Genomic DNA, 24,234 nt, shown 5'->3' with positions numbered 1-24,234 from the left:
GATTGTCCAAACGCAATTCTTGTGTGGGCGGCCGAGAGTTGGGTGTGGACGTCGTGAGCCGGGGCTCCCACCGACAACGGGCACCGGGAGCACCGGGGAGGCACCGGGGAGGGCACCGGGGTGGGCACCGGAGAGGGGAGAGCCGGGGCTCCCACCGACACCGGGCACCGCGGGCACCGAGGGGGAGGAGCAGAGCCGGGGGTCCCACCGACACCGGGGGTTGGGGGGGGCATCGGGGGGAGCAGAGACGGGAATCCCACGGACACGGGGCACCGGGGGTAGAGGGGAGGGGGCAGCGGGAGGGGGAAAATCCGGGGCTCCCACCCGCAGCGGGCACGGGGGGGGCAGCGGGGGGGGGACACAAAGCAGGGGCTCCCACGGATACCGGGCACCGGAGGGGTGATGGGGGGCGGGTAGAGCCGAGGCTGCCACCGACACCGGGCATCGGCGGAACCGGGTGGGGGGGACGGGGGGGGCGGATCCCGGGTCTCCCCCGGCCCCGCCCCCGCGGCGGCAGGTGGCTCCGAGGCCCCGCCCCCGGTGTCTAGACCCCGCCCCTTCTGAACCTGGCCCCGCCCCTTCTGAACATGGCCCCGCCCCCGGCCCAACCAGCCCCGCCCTCTCTCCTCCCCCTGGCCCCGCCCCGCTACTCCCCCATTGGTGGCGAGAGGAGGGTGGGAACGGCGAGCGCGCCGGCGCTGAATCCTATTGGCTGCAGGCACCCGCGGGAAAAATCCCGTGGCTGCGATTGGCTGCGGTGGAGGACGGGAGTGGGGGGGGGAGGAAGGTTCGGCGGTGCGGGGCGGCGTGTGACGTCATCACGGCGCGCCAGCAGGAAGTGACGCAATCGGTAGGCGCCGCCCCCGTCGGCGAGCGGCAGGAAGGGGGGACCCGCCGGCGGCTGAGGGTGAGGGGGGGGCCGGGAGCGGGGCCGGGGCCGGGAGCGGGGAAGGGGGCGGGGGGAAGGGAGCGGGGAGGGGCCTCCGGTCACCGCCGCCTCCCCGCAGAGCGCCTCGCCCGCCATGGCCGCCCCCGCCAACGCCCAGAGCGCCAGCAAGACCTGGGAGCTGAGCCTGTACGAGCTGCACCGCACCCCGCAGGTCCGGGGGGCACCGGGGGGAAAGGGGGGGGACGCACACGGCAGGGGGACACCCCCACGGGGTGAAACCGGGGTGGGGGGGAGAGAGGGGGACACCCCCGGGGGAGGGGTCACCGGGGGTGAGGGGGACAGGGGGACACCCCCGAGGAGACGACGACAGGGGGACACCCCCGGGGGTGGGACGACAGGGGGACACCCCCACCGGGTGACACCGGGGGGAGGACGACAGGGGGACACCTCTGGGGGGGAAACCGGGGGGGGGGGGGGCAACAACAGGGGAACGCCACCACGGGGAGACACTGAGGGCGAGGGGGACAACCCCGGGGGGGACCCCGGAGGCTGGGGGCACAGGGGGACACCCCCATGGGACGACACTAGGGGCGGGAGGGACAGCGGGACACCTCCGAGTGGGGCACCGGGGTGGAGGCGGACACCCTGGGGGGGACACCAGTGGGGGGTCCCCCAAAAAGGGGGGAGCTGGGACAGGGGACACATCCGGGGGGGACACACAAGGGCTGGCACCTCCCAGGTGAGGGGTGGGGAAGCGGGGGGCACCCCGGGAGAGGGGGCACCTCATGAAGGGGGGGACAGAGGGAGACCCCCGGGGGGGGGGGGGGAACAGGGGATACAAGGCCTGGGACCCCCCCTAAAATTGGGGGGGAGGTGGTCCTGGGGGAAGGGGGACAGAAGTGCTGTCACCCCCAGTCTGGGGGACGGGCTCAAGGAGTGTCCCCAGGGAGGGGGACAGTGTCTTGTCACCCCAAACCCCAGGATGGGCTCAGGGGGTGTCCTCAGGGTGGAGGGCACCATTGTGTCACCCCAAACCCCAGGGGAGATGGGCTCAGGGGGCGTCCCTAGGGTGGGGGACAGCACCCTGTCACCCCAAACCCCAGGGGAGATGGGCTGAGGGGGCGTCCCCAGGGTGGAGTGACAGTGTCCTGTCACCCCGGGAGCTGTGACACAGCTTGTGTCCCCCCCCCCCCCGCCAGGAGGCCATCATGGACGGGACGGAGATCGCGGTGTCCCCGCGCAGCCTGCACAGCGAGCTGATGTGTCCCATCTGCCTGGACATGCTGAAGAACACCATGACCACCAAGGAGTGCCTGCACCGCTTCTGCTCCGACTGCATCGTCACCGCCCTGCGCAGCGGGTACGGCGGGCGGGGCGGGGGGGACGACACACACACGGGACGACGACAATGTCACCCACTCAGTGGGGGGGGGGGGGGTCCGCGCGTCACCCCTTGTCCCTTCTCCTTGTCCCCAGGAATAAGGAGTGTCCCACGTGCCGGAAGAAGCTGGTTTCCAAGCGATCCCTCCGACCAGATCCCAATTTTGACGCCCTGATCTCCAAGATCTACCCCAGCCGGGATGAGTACGAGGCCCACCAGGATCGGGTCCTGGCCAAGCTCAGCCGTCTCCACAACCAGCAGGCGTTGAGCAGCAGCATCGAGGAGGGGCTGAAGATGCAGGCCATGCACAGGTGGGACCTCCCAAACCCCCGACGTCCCTTCCACGGGGTCCTCCACAACGTCCTCTTCTCTCAATTGCATGGAGTTGATGGATGGACCGGGTGGACGAGGAACTGGGTGGATGGTGGCATCCAGAGAGTTGCGGTCAACAGCTCCGTGTCCAGATGGAGACCAGTGAGGAGTAGTGGCCCTCAGGGGTCTGTACTGGGACCAGTAGTATTCCACATCTTCATCGGGTACATGTGCCACTATCATCCCTTTGACATGGTCTTCCAGAACACTCTCCGTGGATGGAGTTGGTGGAAGGACCATTTGATGGATGAGGAACTGGGTGGATGGTGGCATCCAGAGGGTTGTGGTCAACAACTCCATGTCCAGCTGGAGACCAGTGAGGGGTGGTAACCCTCAGGGGTCCGTACTGGGACCAGTACCAGTCCATGCCTTCATCAAGGATACGTGCCACCATCGTCCCTTTGATGTGGTCCTCCACAACATCCTCATCAGTTGGATGGAGTTGATGGAAGGACCATTGGGTGGATGAGGAACCGGGTGGATGGTGGCATCCAGAGAGTGGTGGTCAATGATTCAATGTCTGGATGGAGACCAGTGAGGGGTGGTGGCCCTGGGGACAAGGACATGGACCTGTTGGAGCGAGGCCAGAGGAGGCCACGGAGATGCTCCGAGGGCTGGGACACCTCCCCTGTGAGGCCAGGCTGAGAGAGTTGGGGATGGGCAGCCTGGAGAAGAGGAGGCTCCAGGTGGCCCTCATGGTGGCCCTTCAATACTTCTGGGGACAGAGTGTTTGATAAGGTCCATAGCAACGGTTTTAAGGTAAAAAAGGGCAGATTTAGGTAAGATCTAAGGATAAAAGGGCGGGGAGACACCGGCCCTGGTTGCCCAGAGAGGTGGGAGATGCCCCATCCCTGGAAACAGCCCAGGTTGGATGAGGCTTTGGGCAACCTGGTCTGGTTGGAGATATCCCCACCCACGGAGGAGGTGACCTTCAAAGGTCCCTTCCCACCCCTCCCATTCCGGTTGATTCCGGTTGATCCCTGGTTTCATCCCGCAGGGCTCAGCGCGTACGGAAGCTGCACCAGGAGTCGGACAATGCCACGTTCAGTGGCGGAGAGGACAACTGCGACAGCCGTTCCCACCTCAGCAACGCCTCAGCCCCCAGCCACCCCGAGGCCGGCCCCAGCCGGAAACGATCCCGAGCTTCCGACGACTCCGGGCCCGATCCTGATCCCGAAACCTCCCACGAAGGTGGGGGGCGAGGGAGCCCTGAGCCGGGGGCGGAGCCGGGCAGCAGCGAGATCGAGCTGGTTTTCCGTCCGCATCCGCTTTTGGTGGAGAAGGGGGAGTACTCGCAGACACGGTGAGGGATGGGGCAGGCAGGGATGGGATGGGGCAGGCAGGGATGGGATGAGGGCAGGGATGGGATAGGATGGTGCAGGCAGGGATGGGATAGGATGGTGCAGGCAGGGATAAGGGCAGGGACACACCGGGGCAGGCAGGGATGGGAAGAGGAGGGTAGGGATGGGATGAGGGCAGAGATGGGATGATGCGGGCAGGGATGAGGGCAGGGACACACCGGGGCAGGCAGGGATGGGATGAGGGCAGGGATGGGATGAGGGAAGGGATGGGACGGGACGAGGGCAGGCAGGGATGGGATGGGATGGGATGGGATGGGATGGGACGGGACGGGACGAGGGCAGGCAGGGATGGGATGGGATGGGATGGGATGAGGGCAGGCAGGGATGGGATGGGATAGGGCAGGCAGGGACGGGATAGTGCAGGCAGGGATGGGATGGGATGGGATAGTGCAGGCAGGGATGGGACGAGGGCAGGGATGGGACGAGGGCAGGGATGGGACGAGGGCAGGGATGGGATGGGATGGGATGGGACGAGGGCAGGGATGGGATGGGATGGGATGGTGCAGGCAGGGGTGGGACGAGGGCAAGGATGAGCTGGTGCAGGCAGGGATGGGGCAGTGCAGGCAGGGGCTCCAGCACCCCCCTGAGACCCCCCCAGCTCCCCGGGGTGGGTGCCGCCAGCCTCAGGCCTTCCTCCTCCTCCATCTTCCTCCTCCTCATCCTTTCTCTTCCTTTTTGTCCCCTCTCTTCCTCTGTCTCATCTCCACCTCCTTTCTCTTCCTTCCCTCTCTTCTTCCTCCTCCTCTCCTCTCTCTTCCCACTCCTCCTTCTTCCTCTCATCTCTCTCTCCTTTTCTCTTCCTCTCCTCTCTTCCTTCCTCCCCTTTGTCTTCCTCTCCTATTCCTCTTCCTTCCTCCCGTCTTCCTCCTTCTCCCCTTTCTTTCTGCTCCTTCCTCTCTTCTTCATCTCTTCCTCCTCTGCTTTCTCTTCCTTTCTCTCCTTCCTCCTCTCCTCCTTCCTCCTCTTCCCTTTCTTCCTACTCTTTCCTCTTCCTCTCTTCATCTTGTCTTCCTCCTTTCCCTTCCTTCCTCCCATCTCTCTTCTTTCTCCTTCCTTCCTCCTCCTCTCCTCCTTCCCCCCTTTCTCTTCCTCTCCTTTCTTCCTACTCCTTCCTCTTCCTCTTTTCTTCTCCTTTTCTTCTCCTTCCTCTTCCTCTTTTCTTCTCCTTTTCTTCTCCTTCCTCTTTCTCTTTCTCCTCTCTATTCCTTCCTCCCTTCTATTCTTCTTCCTTCTCCTCTTTCTCCTCCTTTCTCCCTTCTCTTTCTCCTTCTTCTCCTCCTCGTTCTTTCTCTTCCTTTCTCCCCTTTTCTTCCTCCTCCTCTTTCTTTCTTTTTCCTCCTTCCTCCTCCTCTCCTCTTTCTCTTCCTCTCCTTTCTTTCTACTCCTTCCTCTTCCTCTCATGTCCTCTTTCTCTTCCTTTCTCCCCTCTCTTCCTCCTCCTCTCTTTTTCTCTTCCTTTCTTCCTTCTCTTCTTCCTTCTTCCTCCTCCTTCTTTCTACTTCTTCCTCTTCCTCTTTCCTTCCTTTCATCTCTTCCTTCCTCCCCTCTCTTCTTCCTCCTCCTCCTTTTTCTCCTTTCTCCCTTCTTTCTCCTTCTCCTCCTTCCCCTTTCTTCCTCCTCTTTTTTTCTCCTTCTCTCCTCTTTCTCTTCCTACTCCTCCTCCTTCCTCTCTTCTTCCTTTAATTTCTTCCTCCTCTTCCTCTTCCTTCCTCCCCTCTCCTCTTCTTTCTCCTCCTTCTTCCTCTTCCTCCTCTCCTATTTCTCTTCCGCTCCTCCCTTCCTCCCTCCCTCCTTTTTCCTCTCCCTCTGTCTCTTCCTCCCTCTCTTCCTCCCTCTCCTCCTCCTCCTCCTGGCGCAGGTACGTGAAGACGACGGCCAACGCCACCGTTGACCACCTCTCCAAGTACCTGGCGCTGCGCATCGCGCTGGAGGAGGCGCCGGGGCCGGGGCCGGAGGCGGCGGCGGGGCTGGAGGAGGTGAGCGAGAAGCAGTACACCATCTACATCACCACCGCCGGCGGAGCCTTCACGGTACCTGGGGGGAAGTGGGGGGGGGGCTGGGGGCGGGGGGTTTGGGGGTGCCAGGGGGTGACCCCACTTCTCTGTCCGTCCCCCCCCCCTCTCAGACCCTCAATGGGTCCCTGACGCTGGAGCTGGTGAACGAGAAGTATTGGAAGGTCAGCAAACCCCTGGAGCTCTACTACGCGCCCACCAAGGAGCAGAAGTAGGAGCGGGGGGGACACCTCAAGACCCCCCCCCCCACCTCGGTCTCCCCAACCCCCCCACCGCGAGGTCCCGGGGGTCCTCCAGGACCCTCGGGACCCCCTCGTATCCCCACAGACTGGCTGGGGGCTCCTTGGGGGGCTCCTGAAGGTGTTTCTCTCTCTCTGGAGCGGCGGCACCTGGGGGATGCTGGGGTGGGGGGGGCAACAAACGGGGTGGGGGGGGACACACAGGGGGGCTGCAACAGTCCTTGTCACCTGCTGGGGGACAGAAGGGGGGGTTTATAGTCCCAGTGTCGTTCCCCCCCCCGCCCCGCCCAGGGAAGGACTGGGACAAGGATGGTCCCCAGTCACCCACTGGTGGTAATGGTGGGTGGGGGGGACAGTCCCAGTGTCCTCCCCCCGCCAAGGAGAGACTGGGGGGGCTGTGGCACAACACAGCCCCCCCCACACCCCATCAGCCACTGGTAAAGTGGGGGCAGGGGGGGTGACAGCCCCCTGCTTGGAGGGTGGCAGCAGTCTCAGTGCCCCCCCAGGGAAGGGGGGGGTGAGCTACTGGTTGCTTACTGGGGAATGGGGGGGGGGGGGGGGGGCAACGGTCCCCTGGTGTCCCCCAGGAAGTGGGGGGGGGGGGGCTCAGCCCTGGGGGCCTTCCCCCAGCTGTGGGGTGGTGATGGCAGTTGGGGGTGCGGGGGGGGCACTGCAAGGACCCCAAGGGGGCACCCCCACCACCTCCCCAAAGAAGTCGTCCCCCCCCCCGTCACCCCTAGGGGAGGGGGGGGACACTGTTCTGGGTCAGGGGGACAAAAATCTATGGGGCTACAGGATCTTTGGGGGGGGGGGGTGTCCCCTGGCACCTGCCCCCCTCTTTGGGGGGTGGGGGAAGCCCTGAGCGGCTCGGGGGGGGAGCAGAGGTGACATCCAGGGGGTCCCACCGCACCATGGGGGGGGACACACTGACTCCACCCCCCCTCCACCCCAGATGTCCCCAGGGAGCCCCAACCCCCCCCGGATGTTTTGTGTCCGTCCCCCCCTCCCCCCGGCTGGCAGACAGCGTCACCGCAGTGGGGTGGCACCTTCTGCCCTTTGTCCCCAGCCCGGTGGCGGGGGACAACAGTGGCCACCCCCACCCTCTGGACCCCCCCCAGCCCTCCTGAGCCCCCCCGTCCCCCCGCTGTCGGCAGCAGCAATAAAGCACCGCTCGGGGCTCTCCTGCACCTCCTGTCCTTTATCCGTGCGCTGGGGGCAGGTGGGGGGGGGGGGATTGTCACCCCCCCGGGGGTGACATTGGATAGGCAAAGAGCTGGGTGGGAGTTGGGGGGGGACACACAGACAGACACACGCACACACACACCCCCCCTCCCCGTCCCCAGCCTTAGAAGTTGGGTTTGTGCTTCTTGAGCTCCACCATGAGGTGGTGGATGTTGATGAGCTCGGCGCGGGCGGGCAGGGAGCGCAGCGGGGGCTGCGCCAGCACCTTGTGGAACCGGTGGTAATATTGGATCAGCTGCGTCAGGGCACCCTGGGGAGAGGCCGAGGGAGGGTTGGGGGGGGGGTTATGGACACCCCCCTTCCCCCCAGAAAAGTATTCCCCCCACGGGACCCCCACCTGGATGATGCCGGTGCCATTCTTGAAGTTGCTGAAGGAACGCATGACGTCCTGGCTCAGCGACTCCACCGACGCCTTCCAGGTGCTGGAGAAACCCCGAGCCAGTTGCGTCACCCGAACTGGTGGCAGGGGGGGGGAACACACAGAAGGTAAAGACACCCCCCCCGAAGCACTGGTGGGGGGTGTTCCCTAAAATTCATGTCTTTCCCCCCCTCCTGCCCTTACCCTCCTCCCCGCGCAGCCGCTCCAGCTGCCCCTTCTCCAGCAGCGCCTCCGCCTCCTTGACGAAGGCGATCATCCCGCCGAAGGGGGGGGACAGGATCTCCTCGATGAACTCCTGCGGGAGGGGACGGTGACACAGCCCCCCCATCCTGAGACACCCCCCCACCCCCCAGTAAAGGGGGGGGGGAACCCAAAAAACATAAAGGGGGGGGCTCACCTGGGTGCGGGCAGAGAGCAGCTGCTGGAAGCCCTCCACCTCCTTGCTCTCCTCCACCGCCCGCTCCTGGGGGTGAGGACACACAGGTTTTGAGCTCCCCCCCCGCCTCCATTTAAATTTGGGGACCCCCCCCACTAGGTTTGGGGGGGGAGGGGGGGTGGTGTCATAGGGAGGGGGACTCGTTACCATGAGGACACCCAGCATCATGTCGTAGTTGTTAATGAGGAAAATGAGCTGCTCCTTGCGGGAGGAGAACTCGGCCGCCACGCGCAGCACGAAGTTCTCCACCTCCACCTGGGGCGGGGGGGAACAAAGACATGGGGGGGGGGAATGGTGGTGTTGGGGTGACACCCCCCACCCCCCAGCACTTCTGGGTCCCCCCAAAAGTTTGGGGGGGTGTGTGTGTGTGTCCCCGAGTTCTTTCCTCTACCCCCACTACCTGGAGCTGCCCCAGCAGCGCGTGGGTCTTCTCGTTAGGGAAGGTCTGGTTGATGCTGACGATGGCGGAGGAGAATTCGGCGTAGCGGCGGGTGATCTGGGGTGGGGGGGGTGTAAAGTGGGGGTGGAGGGGGCAAGGAGGGGACCCCAAACCCCACCCTCCCCCCCCCATCGCCCCTCCCTTCACCATACATAGTGGGGGCGGGTGTCGAGGAACCCCAATTTCTGGGGGTCGGTGCTTTGGATGCTCTGGATGTTCAGCTCCAGGATGTGCTCGAAGCGGGGCCACAGGATCTCCAGCAGCGTGTCCCAGTACCTGGGCGGGGCGGGGGGGAAACACGGATTTGGGGGGGGTGGTGGTGTTCCCTGTGGGATTTTGGGGTTCCTGTGGGATTTGGGGGGGGGGGTGGGGGGTTGGTCCTGAGGTTCCCTACTCACTTATCGACGGCGGGGATGTTGCGCTTGGCCATGATGGCTTTGAAGCGCAGGACGATGTGGATGCAGAGGAAGACGGCGATGCTGTCGTAGCAGTCGCAGACGTAGGCTTCCATGTGCTTCTGCGATTTGAAGCGTGTGTGGCCGGGGGGGAAGTTAGAGCCCTTGGGGGCCCCCCAAAATCCCGCCCCCCCCCCTCCAAAAAAAAAACCCTCACCAGGAACATGGCCAAGGTCTTGCCCATGACGGCGTTGAAGAGATCCTGGGCGCTGGGGCCGGTCACCATGAAGAAGTCGCAGAGGAACAAGTACTCGCGGCAGCTGTTGTCCAGCAGCGCGTAGTGCTGGCTGCGGAACAGCGACTCGAAGGGGTACTGCCGACGGACGGACGGATGGACGGAGGTCAGGACACCCCCAAAAACCCCCTTATTCCCACCCCCCCCAACCTCGGTTAAACTCACCCGCACGTCACTCTTCTGCGCGGCGTGGGGCACGATGATGGGACCCTCCAGCTCGGCCGCCCCGATGACGCTGCCCCGGTTGCCCAGGGTGAAGACGGTGTTGCGGTTCTTCAACGAGGGCTTGGAGAAGAAGCGTGATGGGGGGGGGGACGACACACAGGATAACGGGGGTCAAGGCAATAACGGGGTGTCCCAAATCCCCCCCCCAACCCTCATCCTTGTCCCCACACACAACTCCAGGATATCTTTCTTGGCCGTGTCCTCCACGCCCATGAGATCGTCCTTCTCCGCCACCTCCTCGTACTGCAGGGACAAAACAGAGGGGGGGGTGTGGTGTGTCAAGTGCCCGAAGCATGGCCCCTGGTGTCCCCCCCGCCCCCCCCACCTGGATCTTCATGAGGCGGCTGGTGTAGGATTTGAAGTAGGAGAGGTAGATCTTGCTCATGGTGTCCACGTACTGCTCCCGCAGCTCCTGCGCCACCACCCGCTCGTTGCCCAGCAGAAACTGGTAGAAAAACCTGCCCGGGGAGAAGATGTTGGGGTAACCCCGCCCCCCCCCAACTCTCCGTCCCCCCATTTCCTTCCCCAGCGTCCCCCCCCCCCCCCCAACACCCCACCTGTATTTCAACAAGGCGTTTTGGGGGATCTGGTAGTTGGTCATGGGCTTGCGGAAGGAGTAGATCTTCTGCAGGACGAACTCCCGGATCTTGGTGACGGCCTTGGGGTGGGGGGGACAACACAGGATTGGGGGGTGCTGAGGGAGTCCCCTGAGTGCTGGGGGGGGTGGGGGGTGTGTGTCCCTTGGGTTCTGGGGTGGGGGTTGGGTTGTGTCACCTTAATTTTGAGTTTCTCCAGGACGTGCTGGACGTCGGCGCAGGCCACGGTCTCCCGGAACGCCTGCTCCTTCACCGAGTTGATTTTCCCGTTCAGTTCCTGCAGCTGCTCCAGGAATTCCGGCTCCGTCACCGGCGCTTCCAGGATGGTGCTGGGAGGTGACGGGGAGGTGACGCAGGAGGACAGGGAGGTGGCAGCCACCTCTCTTGTCCCTCAATGTCCCACCTGATCATGGCGGCGGGGACCACCAGCTCGTCCAGGAGCTGGCCCAGTTGCCGCCGCACGGCCCGGCGGTTCTTCAGCCGCAAGTTCATGGCCACCGACTGCTCCTGCAGCGTCCGGATCTCGGAGCTGATGCTGCTCAGGTCGCACTGGAACGCGCTCAACATCTGCTCCATGCGCTGCGGGGCGGGGGGACACACGACACAGCCAGGGCTTAGGAGACAACTTGGGGACACGGAGGGGACGCTCGGGGGCCACCCGAGGCCATCCCCTGCCACCCCTCACCTCCAGGATGGCGTCGCAAGCGGTGATCTGGTTGTGCAGCGAGGCGATGTTCTCGCTCTCCTTGATGTCTGCCAGGGCGGGTCAGGGACACGTTGGGGACACGCAGGGGACACCGTGTCCCCCCCCATCCCATGACAGCCCCCCCCCCATTCCCCCAGGAGAAGGATACAGTCGCGGATGGAGGCACGTTCCACCTCCTGCAGCTCCAGCTCCACCTGCTTGGAGTACTGCCGCAGGTCCACGCCCTGCGGGGACAGCCCTGTCATTGAGGGGGGGACACAAACCGTGGGGCTGGGGACACTATGGGGCAGGGTGTTTTGGGGGGGGACACAAGTGCCACTCACCGTCTTCAGGGCCTCCTGCACCAGCGCGTCCTCCAGGTTGGCCTGGATGTGAACTGCGGGGGGGGGGACGGGACGGACACAGAGGGGCTGGACGTCACCGCTGTCCCCACAGTGTCCCCACGCCAGTCCCCAAACTGCTCCTGCGCCCCCTCTCCTGCCCCCCGCCCCCCCCCGTGTCATGGCCCCTGTCAGCCCCCTCCAAACACCCCCGTGTCCCCCCTAACTGTCCCCTCCCTCTGCCCCCCATGCCCCCTCCCATCCCAAGTCCCTTGTGTCCGTCCCCCCCATCATCGGTCCCTCATGTCCCCCCCCACTCACTAGTCCCCTGTGTCCCCCCACGTCCCCCTCCCATCACTGATCTCCATGTGCCCCCCCCCAAAGGTCTCCCATGTCCCCCCCAACTGTTCCCCTGTACCCACCCCGTCCCTGCTCCCCCACTGTGTCGCCCATGTCCCCCCCCAAACACCCCCGTGTTCCCCTCACCCCTCCCTGTGCCCCCCATTTCCCCCAAAAAACACCCCCGTGTCCCCCCCCATCAAAGGTCTCCCATGCCCCTCCTCCACCCTCTCCCCAGTCGTCCCCCCGCCATCACCGGTTCCCTGTGTCCCCCCCATCACCAGTCCCCTGTGTGTCCCCCCCATCACTGGACTCCCATGTTGTGCCCCCCCCAATCACTGATCCCCTCATGCTTCCCCCCCCCCCCGAGTCCCCTGTGTCCCCGTGTCCCTGTGTCCCTGTCATCCGCCCCAAAGGTCTCACATGCCCCCCCAAAATCTCTCCCCTGCCTCCCCTCTTGCCACCCTGTGTGTCCCCCCTTGTCCCTGCCACGTCCTTGTCCCCCTGTGTGTCCCCCCCCCGCCCCTCCCCATCACTGGTCCCGTCTCCCCCCCACCATCAAACGTCTGCCATGTCGTCCCCCGTCCCCACCGTCCCCCCCCCAACATCACCAGGCCCTCACCCCCTCCCCGTCCCCCCGTGATCCCCCGGTCCCTCGTGTCCCCCCCCCTCGGTCCCCCACCGTCCACTTCATCCAGCACCAGATCCTCCCCCTCCAGGTCCAGCTCGGCCTCGGGGGGGCCCCGGCCCAGCTCCGCCTCCAGCTCCGCCTCCAGCGGCGCCTCCGAGACCCGAACCTACGGCGGAAGCGGCCGCTCAGCCCCACCCGGACACCCCCGATCCTACAAAACCCCCCCACTGTCCCCGGTACCCCCGGCCCTACCGCCGCCTCCGCCGCCATGTTTGCCGCCGCGGTCATGTGACAGGCGCTTCCCGCCCAGCGCGCTGACGTCACTTCCTCCCCCTCTTCCGGCGGAGCCCGGCGAGACGCGCAGGCTGCAGCCATGGTAGGCGCTGGCGGCATCGGCCGCCATCCGGGCCCGGGGGGGGTGAGGGGGCGGCGGGGAGGGAGCGGGGAGGAAGGAGGGGCTCCGGGGGGTCGGGTGGGGAGGGATGGAGGCGGCGGCGGGGGAGGATGCCGGCGGCGTGGGGCCGGACACATTCCCCCCCCCCCGACTCTGGTGGCCGCCATGTTGCCCCCGGTGGGCATCCCCGACCCTCCGTGACCGTGTGGGCCCCCCCGGGACTGTCCCCAACCCCCGGGGACCGTGTGGCCCCCCCTTCCTGTGACCGTGACCCCCTCCCAGTGATCGTCCCCAGCCTCCGGTGACCCTGGACCCCATTTCCCCCCGCCCCGTGACCGTGTCTCCCCCCACCTCCTTCCCTGGTGATTGTCCCAAACCCTCCCGTGTCCGTGTCCCCCCCTCGGTGACGGACCCCATCCCTGGTGAGCGTGTCGCCCCCCCCCCCGCAGTGTCCGTGTCCCCCCCCCTTAACCGTGTAACACCCCCCGCGCCGTGACCTTTCCCACCCCCTTGTGATTTTGCCCCCCCCTCCGTGACCATGTCCCCAGCTGGTGGCCACCGCCCCCCCCCCAGGTGTCCATGTGTCCCCCCCTGTGACCATGTAACCCCCCTGCAGTGACTGTCCCCACTCACCTGTGACTGTGCGCCCCCCCCTCCCCATGACCGTGTCCCCCCCTCCTGACAACGTAAACCCCCCCTGCGGTGACTGTCCCCATCCCCCTGTGACTGTGCCCCTCTGGCAGTGACCGTGTGCCACACGGGTGGCCACCACCCCCCCCCCCTCAAGTGACCATGTCCCCCTGCCCCAGTGACTCTGTCCCCCCCAGTGACCGTGTCCCCCCCACCCCGTGTCGTCCCCCCTCAGTCTCTCGTCATCCCTGAGAAGTTCCAGCACATCCTGCGCGTCCTCAACACCAACATCGACGGGCGCCGCAAAATCGCCTTCGCCATCACCGCCATCAAGGTGAGGGGACGCCGGGGGACACCAGGGGACACGGCGGGGGGGGGGGGTGTGTGACACAGGTGATGTGACCCCCACCTTTTTGTCCCTCCCTGTCCCCTGCCCCCCAGGGTGTGGGGCGCCGCTATGCCCACGTGGTGCTGCGCAAGGCCGACATCGACCTCACCAAGCGCGCGGGCGAGCTGACCGAGGATGAGGTGAGCGCTGTGGGGGGACATGGGGACATCTCAGGGGGCATTGGGGACGCCTCTAGCGGGGTTGGGGGCATTGCTGGTGGAGTTGGGGACATCTCTGAGGCGTTTGGAACATCTCTCAGGGGGTTGGGGACACCTTGGGGGCATTGGGAACATCTCTCGGGAGTTGGGGTCATCTGTGGGGAAGTTGGGGGCATTGCTGATGGAGTTGGGGACACGTCTGTGGGCATTGGGGACATCTCTGAGGGGAATGGGCATGTGTTTGGGATGTTGGGGACATGTCGGGCGTTTGGGGACATCTGAGGGGCGTTGGGGACATCTAGGAGTGGTTGGGGACATCTCGGGGGTGTGTGGATGTCTCTAGGGGGTCAGGGACATCTCAGGAGTGGTTGGGGACATCTCGGGGGACTGGCGACATATAGGTGGTGGTTGGGGTCACCTGTGGGGAGGTTGGGGACGTGTCTGTGGGGATTAGGGACATTTTAGGGGGATGTTGGGGACATCTCTGGGGGTGTGGGGACATCTCTAGGGGGTCAGGGACATCTCGGGGGCGTTGGGGACATCTGTGAGAGGATGGGGCACATCTCTGAGGGCGTTGGGGACATCTCGGCGGGGGTTAGGGATATTTTGGGGGGTATTGGGGATGTCTCAGTGGGTTTGGGGACATCGGGGAGGGTGTGCGGACATGTCTAGGGGGTCAGGGACATCTCGGGGGTGTTTGGGACATCTCGGGGGGCGTTGGGGACATCTTGGGGTTGTTGAGGGTGTCTCAAGGGGGAGGGTTGAGGAGATCTCTGGGGGGAATTGAGGAGATCTCGGGGAGGGGGTGGGGACTTCTCAGGGGGCGTTGGGGACATCCTGGGGAGGTTGGGGACGTTTCAAGGGGGTTGGGGACATCCCGGAGGTGTCATTTACGTGTCCCAACAGGTGGAGCGGGTGATCACCATCATGCAGAACCCCCGGCAGTACAAGATCCCCGACTGGTTCCTCAACCGGCAGAAGGACGTGAAGGACGGGAAGTACAGCCAGGTGAAGGGGGGGGATAGTCCCCCGATGTCCCCTGATGTTCCCCCCGGTGTCCCTTCGTGTTTCCTGATGTCCCCCTGTGTCCCCTCTCCCCCCCCAGGTGCTGGCCAACGGGTTGGACAATAAACTCCGGGAGGATTTGGAGCGGCTGAAGAAAATCCGGGCGCATCGGGGGCTGCGGCACTTCTGGGGGTGAGGAGGGGCTTGGGGACATCGGGAGGGGGGGTTGGGGACATCGAGGGGGACACAGGGACGTGGGGGGGGACATGGTGAGAGGTGACACTCAGGGACAGAGTCCCTGAGACGACTGTTGTGTCCCCCTGGGGCTGCGCATGCGAGGGGGCTCTGGTAGTTCTGGTGAGGGTTGGGGACACCAGGAGGGCTCTTGGGGACACCAGGAGGGGTTTGGGGACACCAGGGGAGGTGACACTTGGGGACGGGGTTCCTGACACAGCTGTTGTGTCCCCCTCGAGGTTGTGCGTGCAAGGGGGCTGTGGCATTTCTGGGAGTGATCAGGGGTCTTGCGGACACTGGAGGGGGCTCTTGGGGACACAGCTGGCGGTTTGGGGACATCAAGGGTGTCTTGGGGACACCAAGGGAGATGGCACTTGGGGACAGGGTCCCTGAGGGCACCGCGTCCAGGCTGCACATGTCAATGGGCACTTGGGGGGGGGGGGGATGGGTCTTGGGGACACCAAGGCGGGGGGATGGGGACACCAAGGGGGTCTTGGGGACACTAGAGGGACAAAGGGACATCAGGGGAGGTGGCACTTGGGGACAGGGTCCCTGAGGTGGCTGTGGTGCGTCACCCAGGCTGTGCATGCATGAGGGGGCTGTGGCACTTGTGGGGGTGATGATGAGGGGGTTTGGGGACACCGGAGGGGACACGGGGACAGGGGGGGAGGTGGCACTTGGGGACAAAGTCCCCTGATGCCACCCGTGTCGTCCCCCCCAGGCTGCGCGTGCGAGGCCAGCACACCAAGACCACCGGCCGGCGGGGCCGCACCGTCGGCGTCTCCAAGAAGAAGTGAGCGGGGCCGGGGGGGGCGCAGAGGAATAAAAGTGACGTTGGTGACACAAGTGACACCCGTGTGGCGCCGTGTGACCCGGGGGAGAGGGCGGGGGCGGCCTCGCACGAGGAGGGGACTTTGCACGAGGAGGGGGCCTCACCCAAAGATGGAGCCTCCCACAAGGACGGGGCCTTGCACAGGGATGGTGCTGCGCACGAGAGCTTTGCACGAGGATGGGGCCTGGGGGGGGAGGTGGAGCCTCGCACGAGGACGGGGTCTTGCACGAGGACGGGGCTTCACCCAGGGATGGTGCTTTGCACAAGGGTGAGGTTTCACAAGAGGATGGGGTCTGGGAGGCTGATGGTGCCTTGCACGAGGATGGGGTCTTGCACGAGGACAGGTCTTTGCATGAGCCCAGAGCCTTGCTCAAGGATGTGTCTTTGCACGAGGACGGGGCCTCGCACAAGGACAGGGTTCTTGTATGAGGATGGGTCTTTGCACGAGGATGGGTCTTTGCTTGAGCCAGAGCCTTGCTCGAGGATTGGACCTCGCACGAGGACAGGGCCTTGCACAAGGATGGGGCCTGGGGGGAGGATGGGGTCTTGCACGAGGATGGGGTCTTGCACAAGGATGGGGCCTCAGAGACTGATGGGGCCTTGCACGAGGATGGGGCCTGGGGGGGAAGATGGAGCCTCGCACGAGGACAAGGGTCTTGCACGAGGATGGGGCTTCACCCAGGGATGGTGCTTTGCACGAGGGCGAGGTTTCGCAAGAGGATGGGGTCTGGGAGGCTGATGGTGCCTTGCACTAGGATGAGTCCTTGCACGAGGGTGTGTTCTTTCATGAGGACAGGTCTTTGCACGAGGATGGGGCCTTGCACGAGGATGGGGCCTTGCACGAGGACAGGTCCTTGCACAAGGGTGGGTCTTTGCACGAGCCAGAGCCTTGCTCGAGGACAGGGCCTCGGGGGAAGGTGGGGACCCCATGCAAGGGCCAGGTCTCACACAAGGATGGGGCCTTGCACGAGGACTTCGCACGCGGATGGGGCCTTGCACGAGGACCTTACACTCCCCTGGATCCTGCAGGAGATGCCCCTCTCTTTGCCCCAGCCTGGGGCGGGGGGGGGGGTCGCGGGGGGGGGGGGGGGGGGGGGCTGCCCCGAATGGGTCACAAACACCATTTTTTGGGTCGCAAAGGCCAGGTTTGGGGTTGGGGCAGAATTTGGGGCTGTTTCGTGAGTTTTGAGCCGCCCGTTTGGGTTCTTCCTCCCCTTCGACGCCACGATTCCCGCCCCGTCGCAGCGGGATTGGGGGCGATAAAGGTTTTGGGGCAACTGCGGAGCCTGCGGTGGGTCCAGTTGTGGTCTCCCCGGTTCCAGAAGGCCGGGGAACTGCTGGAGAGGGGACAGCAAAGGGCTGCCCAGATGCCGAGGGGATGGACCATCTCTCTGATGGAGAAAGGCTGAGGGATTTGGGTCTCTTCAGTCCGGAAAAAAGACGGCTGAGGGGGGATCTTATCAACGCTTGTAAATAGTTCAAGGGGGGGTGTCAGGAATGGGGCCAGGCTCTTTCCAGTGGTGCCCAGCGACAGGACGAGGGGTAACGGGCACAAACTTGACCATGGGAAGTTCCACCTCAACACGAGGAGGAACTTCTTCACTCTGCGGGTGGCAGAGCCCTGGCACGGGCTGCCCAGAGAGGTGGCGGAGTCTCCGTCGACATTCCAAACCCTCCCGGACGCGTTCCTGCGCCGCCTGCTGTGGGTGACCCTGCTCTGGCGGGGTGGGGGGGGTTGGATGGGATGATCTCCAGAGGTCCCTTCCAACCCCTGCCAGCCTGGGATTCTGGGATTCTGTGATGGTTACGGCTTGAGCAGGAGCCAGGAGCAGGGGAAAGGGGAGACCAAACCGCCACGTCCCTGCGCCCAGTATTTTGAGTATGGACGAGGGTGGGACGTTGGAGACACGTCCTCCCCAGGGATGTGATGTCCCCAAGTTGACAGGGCAGAGGGACAGGGCACACCTGGGGTGTCCCGACACTTGAACCCCCCCCAAACCTTCTTGTCGCAGTGTCCCTGACTCCTCACAAGCTCCCGGCTCCTGAAGGGCTGCAGGGACACTGCTGGGCTCCTCCACCATCTCCAACATTCACAACGAAGCTCTAATCATAACGTGCTCCCCTCCAAATGCACATCTGTTTCCTTCCTCTTTTTTTTTTTTATTTTTCCCAACTTTTTCATTCGTTTTGCATGCGGGGGTGGAGCCTGCAGTCACTGTAAAACCCCCGTAACGCTGCACCCGAAAACCGAGGGTGAGACCTCCGGTGGATCCTGTAGGCTGGTTCCTGGAGCGCGGTAAGTGAATTCCCTTTCGGCGAGGAATATGTCACGTTTAACGAATTTAAAGTCTTGTGCGGGATTTGGCAACAGGGATCATCTCTGAGGCATCTCGGCCGATGGGGTGGGGGGGGTGGTGGAGCCCGGAGTCACTCCAAAGCCAAGAATTCTGCACCTGGGAACTGGCAAAAGTATGGAGATGTTGGGTGGGGCCAGGTGCCTCCCGCAGATCGTACCCATCCGGTATGGGACTTTTCCTTTTCCGGGGAAATTAGAATATTCAATTTTGTAGAAAGTCTTTAGGATTTAGAAGAAACCCAGGGGGGAGGGGGGCAGTGGGGCAGAGCAGGGGCTGCAGCGGGAGCCGCGGCGTGGGCCCGTCCTGCCCTCGACCGACGGTTCCTCCCGACGGCAGGGTGCGGGGGGTTTGGTGGGATTTCTGGAGCCTCCCTGGGGGCGGGTGCAGCCCTTCTTCCCCATCCCCTCCCCGGCGGCTCTAACCCCCCCTTGCCCTCCCTCTGCCTCCCTTCCCACCCTCTTCTCCAGCTGCGCCCGCAGATGGGGTTCCCCGCCAGCCCCAGGGGCCTCCTGAGTTATTTCCTGACTCTCCACGTGCTCCGCCTGGGATCAGGTAGGGATCCTGCAGGGCTGGGGGCGCTGAGCCCGCTGCGGGGGGCAGATGTGGGGCAGGGGAGGTGCCGTGGGGCAGGAGGAGCTGAGCCCAGAGCTCGGCCACGGATGGGTTTCACTTTCCCTTGGGCTCTTGATGCCACCCCCACGTCCCTTGCCCTGGGACACCTTCAGTCCCGTCCCGCAGTGCTCCCCTAAAGCGTTTGTCCCTTCTCCCAGGGCTGGCCGGGCTGGGGGCTATTTTCGGGGTTGGGGTGACTTTCTGGAGCAGGTTCCCACTCCCAGGGAACCTCCTTCTCCTTGGAGTCCTCCCACTCCCTCTCCAGTTTCTCCAGGCTCTTTGGAGCACGGGGTGGGGGAAAAGCGACGCCCGCGGGATGGAGCGGGCACCGCTCACACCACGCTCGCCCCTTGCCATGCAACGCCCCGAATTAACGTGAGCGCAATCTCCGTCTCTCTGTGTCCTTCTCTGTCCCCAAGCTGAGTTCAGAGTGGTGGGACCAGACCGACCTCTCCTTGCCACCGTGGGGCAGGACGTCGTGCTGCCGTGTCACTTGTCCCCACGCGCGGACACTCAGAGCTTGGAGATCAGGTGGATCCGGCACCAGTTCTCGGAAACGGTGCATCTCTACCGAAATGGAGAGGACCTGTATGGGGCACAGATGGAGGAATACATTGGAAGGACAGAGTTGGTCAGAGATGGTCTCTCCAATGGGACCCTGGACTTGCGACTCGCTGGGGTGAGACCCTCTGATGATGGCCAGTATGTCTGCAGCGTGCAAAATGCTACCACTTATGAAGAAGCCATGGTGGAGCTGGAGGTGGCAGGTTTGTGGCCCGTGCGGTGTTTCCTGGGGGTGGTTCAGGTGTCCCTGGGTTGGTGTGTCCCATCCATCCAATGCCAAAGGCCAATAGACCTTGACAGAGGTCGGGTTGAAGGGGACCCTTCCCATCCGTGCCTGCCCAGGAAGGAGAACAGACATGGTGCTGGGGGTGTTTTTGGGGGCAGAGCGGCACGGACACGGTGGCTTTGTGTCTCTGTGGTGTCCTCGAGGTGTTGTGAGGGCAGAGGGGAGAAGCTGCTGAGCAGCTGCTTGGGCTCAGGGCCTGGGCTGCCAAGCGAGCCCAGGATGGGAGCTACCGCTGTGCCTGGCGTTGGGAAGAGCCCTCTTCCCAGGTCCCACCAGCTGGATCCTTGCTTTGCCTTTGCCGTTTGTGCCGGAGGAGACCTGGCGCCTCGTCTGGAAGCCTCAGGGCTTCTTGGACAAGGCCGGGAGAGGGCAGAGACCTTGCTCGGCCTCTGGGTCCTCCTCTGCCGGGCTGTTTTATGGGCGATGTGGGGTCATTGGGCATCAATGCTCTCCGGTTCCTGCACACGTTGGGGTGGTTTGGGTGGTGTGAGGAGCACGTGTGCGGTCCCACAGCCCCCTCGGGACAATGTGATGTGTCTGGTACGGGGTTGGGTCTTTGCCTTTGAGCCGAGTCCATCCCTAACTCAGCCCAACGGCGGGCTCTTCCCCCAGCCATGGGCTCTGTCCCTCTCCTCTCTCTGGAGGCTCACCAGGACGGAGGCATCCGGGTGGTGTGTGGATCGGCCGGCTGGTACCCACAACCGGAGGTGCTGTGGAAGGCTGCCAACGGGCAGCGTCTGCCCTCGGTCTCCCAGAGACGTTCCTCTGACGAGAGGGGCCTGTTTGAGATCCAAGATGTCGTCGTGGTGAGCGGGAAGGGCGATGGGAACTTGTCGTGCGTGGTGAGGAACAGCCGCCTGGAGCAGGAGCAGGCGTCGTCCCTGCACATCTCAGGTGCAGGATGGCAGCGGGGCTGGGGTTGGCTGCACTTGGGGGCGGGCGCGGTTTGATCTCGGGGGGCTGGAGAAACGTGCAGGGGGTGGGGGAATGGGAGGGGGTGCACCCGCAGGTGAGCTTTAGCGCAGGAGATAACCTGAGCCTGGCGGGCTTCAGGGGAGCATTGGGATGGCCGTGGGCTGGAGAGGACGATGTCCCCTTGAGCCCGGGGCTCCCAGCACAAGGCTTTAGGAGTGGGGTGGTGTAATCCCAGCCCAGAGCCGGCACCGCGCAGCCCCTCGCTCATTCCCCACCGTTGGGATGGGATAGAGAATGGGAAGAGTAACAGGTTTTGTCCCAGCTGTTTGCGCCCCCCGCCAAGCCCACTCGCTGGTGGGGCGGTGTGAGGAGCAGACCATTCCTCGACTGCCCAGTGACACCCAAAACCATCAGTGCGCTCCCATCGCTGCTTCTCATCCCAAATCCAAAACTTCCCATCCCTCAATAGCTGCAAACGATGACGTCCACTTGTTCATTCCATCCCAGCCAAAACCCTGACGATGAGTTAGAACTTGGAGTTTTTCTTTCTCCATTTTCCTCCTACACAGGAGTGCAAAGTGAGCCCTTTTCCTGCTGTGTTTTTGTTTCTCAGCTCCCTTTTTCCACAATGTCATTCACTGGATGGCAGCTCTGGGTGTCTCCCTCGTGTTTTTAGTGGCATCATGTGGTTTCAGTGTTTATCTCTGGCTAAAGAAAGGTGAGTTTGTCATGGAGGGGTTGGAGTGGAGGGGAGCGGGGTGGAGTGAAGCTGAGCTCTGGCCCATGGATGTACTCAAAAGGGGATGACAGTTGTGTCAGAACATGTTTTGCCTTCATTAAAGGAGGTCCCATTCCTGGGAGCCAGAGGGTCTTTTCGCACTCCCTAAAAAGGAGGATTTTTGGCTCTGCGCGAGCTCTGCCCGCTCTTGCAGGAGCAGCCGTGGCATGAGAAGCCGTCCCCTCTCATCACTCATTGCTTCTTTTTTTGCTTTCCAGGGAAACGAGACGCAGAACCGAGTGAGTCTCCGTGATCTCCTCCTCCCTCAGTGTCCTCTCCCAGTCGCTCTGTGCTGGGCCCTTTCCCCCCCGTGCCCGTCCCCTCCATCCCTCCATCCCCTGGGCGCGGGGAAAGCCCGAGGGGCCGTGGCTGGGTGCGTGGGCAGCTGGGGGACACCAGCCCAGGGACGGACTCTCTCCCCTCCCTCTCTCTTTGGGAACCAGCCTTGAGACGGCTCCAGGCTCACAGGGAGCCTTTCTTTGGAGCCACGGGATCTTTTCAACACTCCCTAAACGGGAGGAGTTTGGGATCTGCCCGAACTCTGTGCGCTCCCACAGGAGCCGTTGTGGGGTGAGAAGCCGTCCCCTCTCATCACTCAGTGCTGCTTTTTTTTTCTTTCCAGAGGAACCGAGACGCAGCACTGGGTGAGTCTCCGTGATCTCCTCCTGCCTCGGTGACCTCCCCCGGGCGCTCTGCGCTCAACCCTTTCACCCGGTGGGAAAGCAACGGAAGACGGGCGAGGAGGAGGATTGTAAATACGCTCAAGTGACTGGCACCCGGGGTACTGGAAAACACGTATATCGCGCTAATTGTCATTCAGTCTCGGGTGCTTGCAAGAAAAACACGTGCACTTAGGCACCGTAAGGCTGTGATGGACTCAGGGACGCATTATCCAGCCGCTTGAGAATCCTGGCCCGTTGTGGAAGAAGATCGAAGCATAGTGGGAAAACCATGCCTGTTGGAACCCTTTAAATACCCAGCAAGAACAGGGCGTCCGCGCGCACTCTTGCTATCAAGGAGTCTCTCGCTGCCAAGGACTCTTGCTAACGAGGGAGGACTCTCTCTCACTCCGTGGTGCCCACGGTCCCTGCTTGTGTGCCTCTCCCCGGGTGTCGCTTCGGAGGTTGCCCGGTCTGTGAGGTATTGAGATTAAACTTGGTCTTTGCTTTCCATCCGTGGTTTTGCGGTTGTGCCTGCGTCAGCTCAAACCCTGTCCGTGTCCGTCCCCCACCATTCCTCTATCCCCTGGGCGCGCGTAAACCCTGAGGGGACGTGCCTGGCAGCTCGGGGACACCAGCCCAGGGATGGACCCTCTCCCCTGCCCAGAGTCCCTGGGGACCCACCGTGGGATGTGACCTGCTCTTCTTTCTCCTTGTAGAATGGAGAAAGTTTCTGCTTCCTGAAAATCAAGGTAATTGGGTGGTTTATTGTATTTTATGGGTGGTTCTCCTCCCTTTCCCTCTGTGGGAGGTGTAACTGGGTGGCCAGTGAAGGCACTGGCCATCCCAGGTCGTGTTGGTGTCTCAGACCCCCCAGACCATGGCACTGGGCTGTATCTTGCCCCGTTTTCTTGCCGTTCCACCCCATTCTGAGTCACCCCCTTGGGCCCCAGAGGAGCCACCGCCCCCTGAGACCCCGTGCGCTGCCCAGCCCAGCCCCTGCCTCCCCGTCCTGCTCCTCCCTGCGCGGGCTGCAGCCCCACCGGTGCCTCTTCCCATGGGACCGAGCTCGGCCGTGGCCGTGCTGGGGCCGGCCCCATGGCGGGGATGGAGAGGAGGAAGGAGATGCCCAGTCTCCTGCCCCGCGGGGCAGGTCCTGTCCCCGAGGGGGTGAAACCTGCCCGGGACTGAGCTCTGATGCTGCGGTTCCTCCTGTCCCCTGCAGACGTGGTGACCCTGGATCCGAACACGGCTCATTCCCAACTCGTCCTGTCGGCCGATCGGAGGCGCGTGAGGTGGCAAAGCGAAGAGCGGGACCTGCCCAACATCCCGGAGAGATTCACCTATTGGTTCTGCGTTTTGGGCCAGGAGAGGTTCCGGGAGGGGAGACACTGCTGGGAGGTGGAGGTGAAGGGGGAGGTGGGAGGCGAGTCGCGGTGGAGTTTTGGGGTGGCCAAGGAGTCTGTGGAGAGGAAGAGGTTCTCGTACTGGAGCCCTGAAGGAGGGATCTGGGCGGTGAGGCACCGCTATGGGCACTTCGTGTCTCTCACCTCTCGTCGCACCTTCCTCCCCCAGTCCCCGCTCCCCAGCAGGGTCTGGGTCTGTCTGGACTGCGCCCGGGGGCTGGTGACTTTCCTCCATGCCGACACCGGGGTCGAGATCTTCACGTTCCCACCAGCCTCGTTCAAAGGGGAGACCCTGCGCCCCTGGTTTTGGATAGGAACAGAGAAAACCCAGTTGTGCCTGAGGGGCAGCACCCCCCAGACCCTCATCCCCCCTTCCCTCCCCTCCCCGGCCGCCGGCAGCCCCTGCCCTTCTCCAGAGACTCCCCGCGCTCCTCTCCTGGATCCCGCGGGAGACGTCCATCCCTTTGCCCCAGCCCAGGGAGCAGAGGGGGAGTGAGGGGCAGGGGACGGGGGCTGCCTCGGATGCTGTGTGGCCTCACAAACACCAGTTTTTGGCTGGGTCGCATTTTGGGGACGTTTTCTGGGTGCTGAGCTGTGGGTTTGGGCTCTTCTTCCCCTTACACGCAGCGTGTCCTGCTCCGGCACAGCAGGGTTGGTGTCAATAAAGATTTGTTGGTGAACACGGAGCCTGGCTGTGATGGTTCCTGGGGGTTTTTGTCCTGGTTCCTTGCTGCCCGCCAAGAGGATTTGCAGGCACCC

General features: G+C 63.8%; 4 protein-coding genes across 8 annotated transcripts; 3 read left to right on the top strand and 1 right to left on the bottom strand.

The window, feature by feature from the left end:
* Positions 1-838: 838 nt before the first annotated feature.
* Positions 839-7,440, top strand: RING1 (ring finger protein 1). The gene is made up of 7 exons (XM_074567761.1): positions 839-907; positions 1,008-1,100; positions 2,089-2,249; positions 2,366-2,581; positions 3,640-3,945; positions 5,862-6,033; positions 6,129-7,440. The coding sequence occupies exons 2-7, from the start codon at positions 1,023-1,025 to the stop codon at positions 6,228-6,230; spliced, it is 1,035 nt and encodes a 344-aa protein (XP_074423862.1). The 5' UTR covers positions 839-907; positions 1,008-1,022; the 3' UTR covers positions 6,231-7,440.
* On the bottom strand, positions 7,433-12,559 carry VPS52 (VPS52 subunit of GARP complex). 3 transcript variants are annotated; one of them, XR_012584650.1, is made up of 20 exons: positions 12,510-12,559; positions 12,309-12,423; positions 11,291-11,343; positions 11,116-11,191; positions 10,947-11,014; positions 10,665-10,840; positions 10,440-10,590; positions 10,223-10,323; positions 9,991-10,123; positions 9,851-9,908; positions 9,606-9,739; positions 9,363-9,518; positions 9,149-9,267; positions 8,903-9,026; positions 8,712-8,807; positions 8,459-8,566; positions 8,273-8,338; positions 8,059-8,170; positions 7,834-7,918; positions 7,433-7,746 (listed from the first exon to the last, which is right to left on the bottom strand). XR_012584650.1 is itself a non-coding variant. In XM_074567617.1 (20 exons), exons 1-20 carry the CDS (start codon positions 12,543-12,545, stop codon positions 7,600-7,602), a joined length of 2,148 nt encoding a protein of 715 aa, XP_074423718.1. In that variant the 5' UTR covers positions 12,546-12,559; the 3' UTR covers positions 7,433-7,599. The 3 variants fall into 3 exon arrangements, 2 of the variants coding, with proteins under 2 accessions (XP_074423718.1, XP_074423719.1); XM_074567617.1 differs by having other exon boundaries at positions 7,834-7,952; XM_074567618.1 differs by having other exon boundaries at positions 7,834-7,952; positions 11,116-11,205; positions 12,510-12,547.
* A 14-nt stretch (positions 12,560-12,573) lies between these two features.
* On the top strand, positions 12,574-15,916 carry RPS18 (ribosomal protein S18). Its single transcript, XM_074567845.1, has 6 exons — positions 12,574-12,633; positions 13,517-13,615; positions 13,723-13,809; positions 14,734-14,835; positions 14,933-15,024; positions 15,788-15,916. Exons 1-6 carry the CDS (start codon positions 12,631-12,633, stop codon positions 15,861-15,863), a joined length of 459 nt encoding a protein of 152 aa, XP_074423946.1. The 5' UTR covers positions 12,574-12,630; the 3' UTR covers positions 15,864-15,916.
* Positions 15,917-17,028: 1,112 nt separating this feature from the next.
* Positions 17,029-24,161, top strand: LOC141735188 (butyrophilin subfamily 1 member A1-like). Of its 3 annotated transcripts, none has more exons than XM_074567786.1 (8): positions 17,029-18,194; positions 18,723-18,807; positions 19,287-19,634; positions 20,330-20,611; positions 21,246-21,350; positions 21,629-21,649; positions 22,033-22,550; positions 23,295-24,161. In XM_074567786.1, the coding sequence occupies exons 2-7, from the start codon at positions 18,735-18,737 to the stop codon at positions 22,056-22,058; spliced, it is 855 nt and encodes a 284-aa protein (XP_074423887.1). In that variant the 5' UTR covers positions 17,029-18,194; positions 18,723-18,734; the 3' UTR covers positions 22,059-22,550; positions 23,295-24,161. The 3 variants fall into 3 exon arrangements, with proteins under 3 accessions (XP_074423887.1, XP_074423886.1, XP_074423888.1); XM_074567785.1 differs by having other exon boundaries at positions 22,033-22,821; XM_074567787.1 differs by lacking the exon at positions 21,629-21,649.
* The last annotated feature ends 73 nt before the right edge of the window (positions 24,162-24,234 follow it).

This window comes from Larus michahellis, chromosome 29, assembly GCF_964199755.1.
Source record: "Larus michahellis chromosome 29, bLarMic1.1, whole genome shotgun sequence".
In the NCBI taxonomy this organism is placed as follows: Eukaryota; Metazoa; Chordata; class Aves; order Charadriiformes; family Laridae; genus Larus; species Larus michahellis.
Note: the sequence above shows the minus strand (reverse complement) of the source record. Positions and strands in the feature narration are given on the sequence as shown.